Here is an 11,333-nt window from a genome sequence, read left to right as displayed (position 1 = left end):
TCCCCCCTCAACTTCTCCCCGCAGGTTCCCTGACAGCCCAGTGAGAACCGAGTCTCATAGTCCCAAAACACCATGAGGAACGTGGAGCCAGAAGAGTTTAGATTAGTTTATTGCCATTCAAATATTTCATACAAAAAGGAATGTAGCAATGGGGTCATGGTTTATGAAAAAGTTAAAAAACTGTAAGTTTGATCATGTTGCTCTATTTACATCAGGGAGCAGGCTCTCCCCGACGTCACACACAGCAGCTGCATTTGTCCGTTGCTCCTTTGCAGATGCAGCCCTGGGCGCACCGAGCACAGCCCACGGGGCAGCAGGAGCAGCAGCCTGGGGAGAAAGGGCAGAGAGAGAGAAGTCAGAGCAGACATGACAGGCGCAAGTGCAGCAAGCCAACAGCAGGCCTGGCACAAGTAACACCCCTCCCCAACCGGGAAGACCCTGAGTCTGAGGTGGCATGCGCTGTCCTGAGACAATTACTACAGAACTTTGGAAAAGGGCCACCTAGGAGGAGAAGGCTGCCCTGCTCCATCTGAGTCTACCACACAGGGCGGAAAGCATGGCGAGGCAGTGACAGGACATCCAGGGCGATGGAAGTCAGCCCCACACCCTCTAGAACAATACAATGAACTGAGGAACGTNGGGGGCAGCCACACCTAGTCTCACGCACTAGGGAGAAAGGGAGCTTTCCTCCCACCTTCTGCTCCCCGTGCATATTATACTGCTTCTGGGAAGGTCTGGGGGAGGTCAAATTGAGGGGATCCACAAAGGCCTGAGAGGGGCCAAGGGACCCAAATTCCAGAGCCAACCCTCAGCCTTCCCCAGGCATTGCAGGTTTTGCGGGGGAGGAGTTGGGCCAGGGAAACGGTTTTCAGTCTCAGCTGCCCATTAGAATCATCTGGGAATTTACAAAACATCTTGCCAGCAGGCCTAGTGGATCAATCACTGGGGGTGGGGCCCTGGCGATTGTATCTTAAGGCCTCCCCAGGTGGTTCAGTCCCAGAGAGAGTCAGAAGCAATGTAATAAGCGGTCTCGAGGGTCTATCGGGTGGACAGACTCGGGGAGCAAAGGGGGTAGGGGCAGAGGGGGTCACCACACTCACTCTTCTTGCAGGGGGTGCATTTGCATCCCTCGCACTTGCAGGAGCCGGCACAGGTGCAGGAACCACCTAGAGAGGGAGACGCCACAGGAAGAGTTCATGTGGTAAAAACTCGGGGTGGGGTCAGGCCTAAAAGGAGGAGGTGGGTGCCAATCTCAGTGTCCTTTGGGATATAGCCATGCCCACTCCTCACGAGGTTCAAAATGGGCAATAAGTGTCCCTTCCCCCAAATGTCCTTGAGAGAAGGCATAGGGCATGGGGTTCTTTGCAAGTAAGGGGTCGCGCTGTGCCGCAGATGGGGCAGGGGCTCACCAGTAGGGCAGGAGCAGGTCTCGGGGTCCATGTCCAGCGGAGATGCGGCGGGAGGACGTGAATTGGCTTCTCGCAGCAACCGGACGCCCTAGTGGAAGCAGGTGGCAAAGCTTTTATAGCCGCTATAGCCCCAGGCGGGGAGCGCAAGCACAGCCCGCTGGCTCCATCTGGTTGCCCAGGCCCCGGCGGAGGCGCGCATTGCGGCAGCAGTCTCCCCTCCCCCTGCGAGCTCCCCAACTGCCCGCCGTGCACGCAGCCACCGGGTGGGTGCTCAGGGGAGGACACTGCCCGCCCGAGTGCACGCCCCCGCCTGTGCTCAGCTGGGGGGACACGTCCTTGAGATTGAGGTTTCAGAACTGGGAGAGCAATCTCCCACCCACGCCCCACCATGATGGTTAATTTTATGTGTCCACTGGGCTATAAGAGATGCCCAGATAGCTGGTAAAACATCATTTCTGAGTGTGCCTGTGAGAATGTTTCCAGAAGAGATTAGCATTTGAATTGCTAGACTGCTTAAAGATTGCCCTTACCAATGTGGGTGGGCATCATCCAATTTGTTGAGGGCCTGAATAGAACAAAAAGNTCCCATGCTGTGGGATTCCAGGGAGACCCCAGTCCCTTTAGGTGTCCCCCACCAGCCTGTCCTTGCCTTCCCTCCCTTCTGTTCCCCTTTCCTTCCTTGCCCAGATATTCAGTGAATCCCATCTAGGTGCCAGCCGCACTTAGTCCCAGTGCCAGCTCGAGGGATGCATTCCCGTGGAGCCTGCTGCCCAACACGGAGAACAGAGCCAGAAAGAACGCATGCAGTGCAGGTTCCAAGATGAAGCCTGCAGCCGGTCATAGGAGCCAATAATCCATCCAGGGGCCCAGGAACACCTGCTGCCCATCCCGAGTAAGTGATGCTGAAACCTGACTGTTGAGCAAAAGTTAGCCAGAGTAGAGAGAAGACTGGGGGACAGAAGCCCCCTAGAGGGGGCTTCTAGGATCAGAGGCTGGAGGAGGGGTGAAGGCGCTCTGAGTGTTCATAGGCCTTGACTGACATCACCTATACTTCTGGGGCCCCACAACCCAAGGCTGAGAAGAGGGGACAGGAGCCAGCTCCCATGGGCCTTAGGAACCAGGTCAAGGATTTTTTTTTTTTTAACCTTGAGGGTAATAAGAAGTTATTGAGTTTCGACCCAAAAGGAAATGTCAGGATTTGACTCAATTTTTTTCAGACTTTAGTGGTTGGTCTTGAAACTGGTAGTTAACAATGAACATATTTAGGTATTAGATCATAGAGTCTAGAGGGATTTTCAATTGTATTGGTTGTCACCTAGCTTATAGTCTAAGATTAAAAGAGTGTGCATGTTAGTCATGTCCTGAACTTGTAAAGCAAGTTCCATGAGAAATGTTGAAGAGTACACTTTGCTTGAGAGAACAGAAAAACGTAGCTGGTTAAGCATGGAACGACCAGGCCTTCGCTTGCTTGCATGGGCTAACCTCTGGCTTCCAGCCCAGTCCCCTTGTTCTCACAATGTAATTTTAAGAGCTGATGTCCTGTTTCTATGTCAAATAGGAAGAAATAACTCTAGGGTCACAAGGAGAATTTATGAGTTTGTTTTGCCGAAGGAATGAATGCCTTTACAAAAGTTGTAACCACCTGCTGACACCCAAAAATCTGCTTGCACGAGGTGTTTTCTGAGACTGAAGAAACAGACTTCTCCCTTGGTTCCCTGAACAACCCTTCCCCTACTCCCTAACTGTATGAAAACTTCTTACTTTTGCTTTTGGGGGAAGATGGATTTGGGAGATCTTGCTGTCCTGTCCTCTTGCTTTGGCCAAATTGAATAAACCTTTCTCCATCTCTAAACACCCGTGTTTCAGGTTAGGCCTTATCTGTGCATGGCACACAGGAACCTGAATTCTGAGAGATGTTTCAGTAACAGTCTCAGCTCCTAAAGGAAAAGCCTGGCTGACAAACCCCTCCCAGTTCTGTTCTTCTGTGATCTCGAAATCGCCTTTTTGCCCCTTTTCTGCATGCCAAGACGCCAGCACATCACACATCACCTGCAGAGATGAGAACACTAGTTCAGAGAGGTCACCTGCCAAGGTCAGACAGCCAGGAAGGGGCAGAGAGAAGATCTGAATCCCGGTCTGTTTGGTTGCAAACTCCAAGCTCTGTCCTCTGTGCAGATGTGAACTAGATGACTAACACCCTGGAAATGACCTGCCTCAGTCAGTCCCTATATGTGGAGCTCTCTTTTTGGGTGCTGCAGGGGGAAAAAATGGCGCCTCTAAAGATAACATGTGCACAGAGCTTGGTCAGGGGAGCTCTGGGGAGGAGCAGACTCTGGGCTCTGCTTGTCTTTGCATACTAATGAGGCAAGGATGCAAGTTAGAGAGGGCCTGACCTCCAGGGTCCGTAGGCTGCCAGCTTTTGTCCAAGTCTTTCTCTTTCAGAGAACCTTGAGCCGCTTCCTGGCAACGATGCAGCACAAAAGGGCCTTTCAGGGCCTCCTTTGAATGAAGTGTTCTGTTCCCACCACCGTTTTTTTAAGATGTCGGGAGAAAACAGAAACTCAGAAGGACTGAGAAGCTCTGTTCCTTGGGGGTGGGCAGGCGGGAGCCCGGCGAAGTCCCAGGATGGGCCTGCCATGGTCGGAGAGCCACAGCTACTCTGGGCCTGGGCTAGGTCAATTTCCCGGTACCCACGGTAAATTACTGGCCTTGGTTTATGGTTAGAAATCCCGACAGGAGACTGGAGTCATTGGGCAGGGCTGTGGTCCAGGTGCCCCAGGAGATTCAGATCTCTCCTTTCATCCTCTACAGGGGGCCAAAAAGGGCTTAGCTTGGGATTCATGGCAGGGGTTTCCCCGTGGGAGGGCTGGGTCTGTGGCAGAAAATTTAGGTCACTCACATAAGTGCAGGGAGAGGTGACAGAGAGAAAAAAATATACACATTACTTTTAGAACAAGTGATAAGATACTCATCTGCACTTCCAATCATAGACATGCAAATTAAAACTACAACCAGATGTCATTTTTTAAAAATCTATCTGCCTGGCAGAGATCCCAGGATGTGAAGTGCGCTGTGTGGGGAGGTTGTGAGGAAGCAGGCATGCTCGAACACGGATGGTGACGTGTGGACACCCACAGCAGCCTCAGAATGTAAAAGATATACGTGCTTTCATGAAGCAATGCTGCTTATGGAAAACTATCCTATACATTTATTTACACATTGTGTTCAAAGACGTGGGTGTAATGCACTGCCATTTTGCTTGTAAAAGATTGGAAAGGAACTGAATGCTCGTGACAATGGGGACTGGTTCAATGAATTATGACACATCAATGCAGTGTAGTTCCAGGCAGCCCTTAAAAATCAGAGGGAGCGCTACATGTCCCGATAAAGAATGATTGTGAAAACAGAAAGACAAGGTACAAAATGGCGCATTCAGGGAGGTATGGGACGGTATGTAAGCATTTGATTTATATTTACTATATGCCTGTATTACTTTTTCAAAAGAAAAGCAAAGAAGGAAGAAAGGAGGAAAGGAAGGAAGGAAGGAAGGAAGGAACAGAGGGAGGGAGGAAGGAAAAATAAAGAAAATATAGATAGAAAAAAGAAAACCCTCCATAACAATCCCACCACTCCAAAATAAGCACGAATATGATTTTGGCTCATATCTTTCTATAATTTTTGAATTACTTTCAAACTTAAAAGTTATAAGAATAGTACAAAGCACTCTCATATACCCTTTTCTCAGTGCATTTTGTCACATCTGCTTTGTCATTCTCTCATTTCTCCTCTTTCTACATATATGTGGATATATATGTGTGTATACTGGATATACATATATATTTACATATTTTTTTTCTCTATGGACCATTTGAGAGTAAATTGCCCCTTTACTACTAAATACTTCACTATGTATTTCCTGAAAACAAGGATATTAATTGACACAACCATAATGCCATCAACAAAATCGGGAAGCGTAATGTTGATACAATAAAATCTAGTCTATGGACCGTATTTAAATTTCACCTGTTATCTCACTAACGTCCTTTATGGCCTTCTGTTTTTTCTGTTCCAGGATCTAATCCAGGGCCACGCAATTACTTTTAGTTGTCATTTTTAAAAATTCCCCTTTCACCTATGCCAGTTCCTCCGCCTTTTTCCATGAGGACTGTGACGTTTTGAAGAGCACAGGCCAGAGAAAGGAAAGCGAGTTGCCTCAGGTCGTGGCGCTGGGCAGAGTGGGGTTGGTGACGCTGTGCTCAGCAAGCAGAGAGGTGCCCAAGCTGGGGTCCCCACAGGGTGAGGCTTTTAGATGGCGTGCGGAGAAATTTCATTTTTGTTGTTCTAGCAGTTTGCATGGACTTCAACGTATAATTAGAAAGAAATGCAATGAGCACGTGGAAGTTATAATTTCACAAAGTTTCCCGCTTAGGCTGAATAGTTTTGAAGGGAGTCGATGTAATGAAGAGAATAAGTAAATCATAGCACAGGCAGAATGAAGTTATGGCCGAATTTGGGGGGAGAGTGATTCACGGACGACTGAAGTTTGGACAATTCTGCTCCCAGGTGGCAGCCCCCTCGGGGGCCCGAGGAGGAAATTTTTGGAATGGCGTGGAATCTCAGCCTCCTTGCTCAAGGCCCCTCTGCCCAGGAATCCCCACCCTGCTCTTACACTGTCATCTCCACAGTCCTCTCTGCCTTACTGCTTACAACCGGGAGCACTTTTTAAGGCCAATGTCATCTTCAAAGTGCTTTTGGCTTGTTAATCGGCTGCAGTTTGTACCAAGCTGACTGGAGAGCCCAGATATTCCTGAGGGAGGAGGAATATCCTGGAATCAGCATTGGGAACACCTCGGGGGCGCTGAGTGATAGACCAGCCTGGGAGAGGGTCCCGGTTTCACCACTTACGTGCATCCCTGGGAGCGTCCATTCCTTTTTCCTCCAAGAAATGGTGGTGATAATAGGGTTGTTGGGAGGACTAACCTCAGGGGCTGGTGTGGGACAGCTACTCCATAAATGTTGCGTCCCTTCCCACTCAGAAGTCACTCCCTCCGCGGGACATTCTGCCATTCCTCCTCATCATCCCTCCACTAACCTCCAGAACATTCTGTATGTAGCTCTCTTTTAACGCTGATCAGTTCTCTGCCTTGCATTAGGGTGAATTGTGCTGCAGTCGTTAACTCCTTAAAGTTGGGGCTTATTTCTGAGGCATCATTCTCTCTCTCTCTCTCTCAGCAGGAAGCCCAGGCAGGGCCTGGCATGAAACTCAGAGAAGGTGTGCCTGCCGGAGGGGCAGCATGTGGCATAGTTAACAAGAGCAAGGGCCCAGAGCCCCGCTCTGTGGGTGTAGTGCCAGCTCTGTCACTCATTAGCTAAGTGATCTTAGGCACATTACTTACCTTTCCATGCCTGGGATTCCTGACCTGTAAAATGGGAATAATTAATAATGGCATCTACGTGACAAGGTTGCTGTGAGGTTAAGTAAGTTCCTGTGCTTGGAACAGTAGCTGCCACATGGCCAGAGCTTTATAGCTGTTGGCTATTATTATGCCGGCATCTAGCAAAGGAAATTTTTCCTGATGTGACCTCCATAAACGTGTGTTAAGCTGAACTGAAAAGACTGTATCCCCACCCTCTCTTCATGCATGCACACACTTGGCACACCATGTTTCTGTAATTCTACCATTCTTAAGCCATTCTCTGGAGTTAAGGCATTACACCTTATTAAAATGCAAATGCTGTCAACTTCTGTTAGCTGAATACTTTCTGTGTAAAAGGCTTTGTGCAGGAATACCACTCTGTGGCTTTGCAAGAAGAGTGAGGATGCGCTACAAGGCACATTGTTCAGTGCAAAAAGCAAAATATAAAGCTGTGCGTCCAGTATGCTACCACTTATGGAGTAAGCAATCTAGGTTTGCATCTCCCACCTCCCTTGCCTGCTGGCTTCCATTGGCTTAGGGGATGCAGGGGACTGGAGGGTGGGAGGAACAAAAAAAATGCCCGCTCCACCATTGACGTCCCTATGAAGACAGTTTCAGCCAGGTGCCCCCTCACTGGGCTCCCAAAACCCAGTTCTCTTCCCGTGTGCCCCCTAGGATTAGGGCTGGTGTATTAGTTTGCTAGGGCTGCCATGACAAAGTACCAAAAACTGAATGGTTTAAACAACAGAGATTTATTGTTCACAGTTCTGGAGGCTAGAAGTCCAAGATCAAGGTGTCAACAGGATTGGCTCCTCCTGAGAGATGTGAGTGAGAATCTGTCCCATGCCTTCCCCTGGCTTCTGGTGGTTTGCTGGCCATCTTTGGAGTTCCTTGGCTTATAGAAGCATCACCCTGATCTTTGTCTTCGTCTTCACAAGGCATTTGCTCTGTGTGTGCCTGTGTCCAAATTTCCCCCTTTTTATAAGGACACCAGTCATGTTGGATTATGACACCCTAATGTCCTCTTTTAACTTGATTATTGCTGCAAAGACCCTATCTCTATATAAAGCCGCATTCTCAGGTACTGGGGGTTAGGGATACAACATATCTTTTCAAGGGGACACAATTCAGCTCATAAGAGGTGGCCGCACCTCCCACAGTTGTCTCTTGGTCCTGTGTTGGCTTCCCAAGTCCTGCCCTAAGCTCTGTAATCTCTTTATTCAGTATCTCACAATCCTAGTTGAGCCTGCCTTCTGGGTCCTGCAGGGACCTGTCAAGCCTTAGCACCTTGGCCAGTTTGCTTTTGTGTCTTTTTCAAAAAAATAGCGCTGATCTTTGTTTCCTGGTGTCTTTACTGGAGAATTCCTTGGTTGCCGCATGTGCCTGTTCTCTGGGTATATTGCTGTCATCACCTCTGGCTTACACCTGGGGAGCTTGAGGCAGGTGGAGGGAAAGGACGTCTGTGGTGGCGGTGGGGCTCACAACATGTCACTTCTGCCTTAAAGTCCTCTTCCTCTTGGAGCAGGCCTCTTAAGGGGGAAGTAATGGTATAAAGTGTGCCCACCTGGGTAAGGGAACTAGGAATTCCATCTCTCCACCCTGGGGAACCCTGGAAGGGCCCATCTGGGAGAGTTCAGAATAAAGAAACCATGGAGGGGGCCGGCCGAGTGGCGCGATGGTTGGGAACTGGCTTGGGATGCCAGAGGGCCCCGGTTCGGATCCCACATATGAGGGCCGGTGACACTGCCCTCCGCGGCTAGGATGCTGAACAACAGCTCGACCTGGAGCTGGGCTGCTGTGAGTCGCCAGCGACNCCGGCCATTGCACCCCGCCCCAGCCCTTGCACCCCGCCCCGGCCCTTGCACCCCGTCCCGGCCCTTGCACCCCGTCCCGGCCCTTGCACTCCACCCCACGGAATCCGTGCCGCCCGCAGCGTCCTAGGCTAGGCTGAGCGCACCTAGCCGGGTCGGGCGCATCTTATCCCCTATCGCCTTTAGGCTCTGTGCGCACCGCGCGTGCCGCCCCTTAGGCGCCAGATCACGCGGAGTGGCTTGTGTGACGTGCTCCACACGGTGTCCTGGCCTCCCGGCCTCACCCTTCCCAATTTTCCCCAGGGGGCAGCCACACCGGTCCCCGGGTGTTCTGGTAACTCAGCCCCTGAGTCGTACGAGTCTCCCCCAGCCCTGGACCCCGCGTCCTTGTCCTCAGGTTCGCTCTTTCCTGGAGCCCGTGTGCAAGCCCAACCTTGTGCTCACGTCCCTGACTTGGCTGGAGCCCAGGAGTTGTGTGCAAAGACAGGTGGTGGATGTGACCTTTACCCCCACCCCCCACCCCCAAGCATCGCTGTCCCTCCAATACACTGCAAAGCCGCACGAATACAGGCCCCTTCTTCCTTCCTTCCATCCTCCATGACTGAAGGGGTGAATGGGCACATTGTCCTGGTGCTCCTTTGCCTAAACTTCCCAGAACTTTCCTCTACCTAGCCCTTCCACCCCATTCCAGGGTGGAGATTCCCAAAGCATGGAATGCCCCCAGGGAAGGGATCATTTTAGGTGTTAGTCCGACTTGGCATAAATAACAAACAAGAAAAGTTATTTTCCTTTCAATGTTCCTAACAACTACAAAGCATTTGGTCTGTGCCAAGCCTTAGTTCATCACTTTCGCTCTTTAAACCACAACAACTCTAAAGGGAAATATTAGACCGACACACAGCACAAGGAGTTTCCCTAACTAACCCACGTGAGGTGCTGGGAAGTGGTGCCCTGGATCTGACTCGTCAATTCCCAAAAGAAAGAGAAAGTCAGTGGTGAACGTTCCCTTTGGCTCAGAGGTATGTCTTTGCCTCCTCTATTGTGTCAAGCTCAATTCTGAGAGCAACAAAGTGATACAAACAAAAGGAATATAGAGCTATATATGATTTTGTGGCTACCGTCTATGTTTGGGAGTAAACCGATTCTCGTTTTCAGTAGTGCTAAAGCGTTTGCTTTTCATGTAAATACATTTAAGAAAATGTGAATGGTTTAAAAAATGTTAAATATTGGTGCAGGTGACGCGAATGGCAGAATCCTTCTGTATCTGTGATGAGACATGGGCTGCGTGGCTCGTGCCTTACGTCTGTAGTGCTGCTCTCTCTCTTGTGGGAAGAGAGGCTAACCCTGTCAGGGCCACTGGTGAGCACATCCCAGAGCTAGGCACAGCAGGCCTGGCTTATTTGCCTGCAAGTAGACCAATGTCGCTTATGCTATGAATAATAAATATAAATGAATAGCTATTATTATAGGTTACTCACAGTGTGCTTGGCATTATTCTAAGTTCTCTGGGTATATTAAATCATTGAAACCTAAGAACCAGACACTATTATTTTCCTTTTTTATAGCGGAGGAAACTTGGCCACAGATAGGCAATGATACCCAGCTATCAGTGACACGGGTGGGACTGGCACTCAGGCTGGCTGCCTGCGTCATCATGCCCTCACCCATCACCTGGCACCGTGACATCACATGAAAGAGGAGGACACGGAAGACGTGGCACAGAGGCAGCAGTGGGACGAGCGCTGAGTGGCAGTCAGATCCCTGGGCATAGCTCTGTGATCTCTCTGGGCTACAGCTTGCCATCTTTCAAGGTAGGAGAGCAGCAGGCCTATCTCAAAGGACCTTTCCAGCTTTGAATAACAAGAGGCAGGATTTAGCACCCAGTGATGACACAACCAGCCACCTGTGGGCAGGGGGTGAGACAGTTTTAGCATACATTCAGACTTAGCTATGTGACCTTGGGCAGGTTGCTTAACCTCTCTGGAAGGTAGCCCAATCACTCCAGCCTGTGGATTTTCACTCTCTCACTGGTTCCTGTGCAGATCAAATGACATGAAGGGTGGGAGAGGCTTTGGTGTCTGCCCAAATGCTGTGGCAGCATCTTGTCCCAGGGGGCTTAAGGCAGGTCACCCACACTCCCCATGGCATAGGGTCAGCCAGGTTCTAATGCCATCTCTAACCTACAACCCACACTAATACTTTGAAACCAACGAGCCTTTCTCCAGGAGCTTGTAGGGAGCTAAAAGGATTCAGTGTGGATATAGTGGTCATAATGGCCACTGTTTATTATTAAGCCTTAGCCAGGCGCCAGGACGCTATCATCTATTCCTCACACAGAGATATAATCTACTGGATACAATGAACAATGGAGGCTCAGAGAGTTTCTAACAACTTGTTCTGGTCACAAGGCCAGGAGGTGGCATTGTGGACTATGGACCAGGATGCCTGACACCAGAACTCATACCCTCGCCACAGGCTGACTACTGAAAACCCTCTTCACGTGGGGCACCTGTTGGGCAAGCATGGTCCTGACTTCAGGTCCACGCAACATGTCCTTCTCTTTGATTTTACATCAAACAGCAATTCCCTCCACAAATAGCCAGGGGGACTAACCGTTGGCATTAATTACAAGTCACTCAGGGCCTCACTCCTGTCTAATAAACACCACCACGCCCTCCANTGGACAGGTTCAATCT

General features: G+C 49.9%; 1 protein-coding gene across 1 annotated transcript; it reads right to left on the bottom strand.

Annotated features, from left to right (window-relative positions):
* Positions 1-91: 91 nt before the first annotated feature.
* LOC109395619 (metallothionein-1-like) lies at positions 92-1,663 on the bottom strand. Its single transcript, XM_019666807.1, has 3 exons — positions 1,410-1,663; positions 1,101-1,166; positions 92-327 (listed from the first exon to the last, which is right to left on the bottom strand). Exons 1-3 carry the CDS (start codon positions 1,438-1,440, stop codon positions 236-238), a joined length of 189 nt encoding a protein of 62 aa, XP_019522352.1. The 5' UTR covers positions 1,441-1,663; the 3' UTR covers positions 92-235.
* Positions 1,664-11,333: the final 9,670 nt, after the last annotated feature.

Source organism: Hipposideros armiger, unplaced genomic scaffold, assembly GCF_001890085.2.
Source record: "Hipposideros armiger isolate ML-2016 unplaced genomic scaffold, ASM189008v1 scaffold_479, whole genome shotgun sequence".
NCBI classification, from domain to species: Eukaryota; Metazoa; Chordata; class Mammalia; order Chiroptera; family Hipposideridae; genus Hipposideros; species Hipposideros armiger.
The sequence above is the reverse complement of the archived record's forward strand: the minus strand, read 5'-3'. Positions and strand labels throughout refer to the sequence as shown.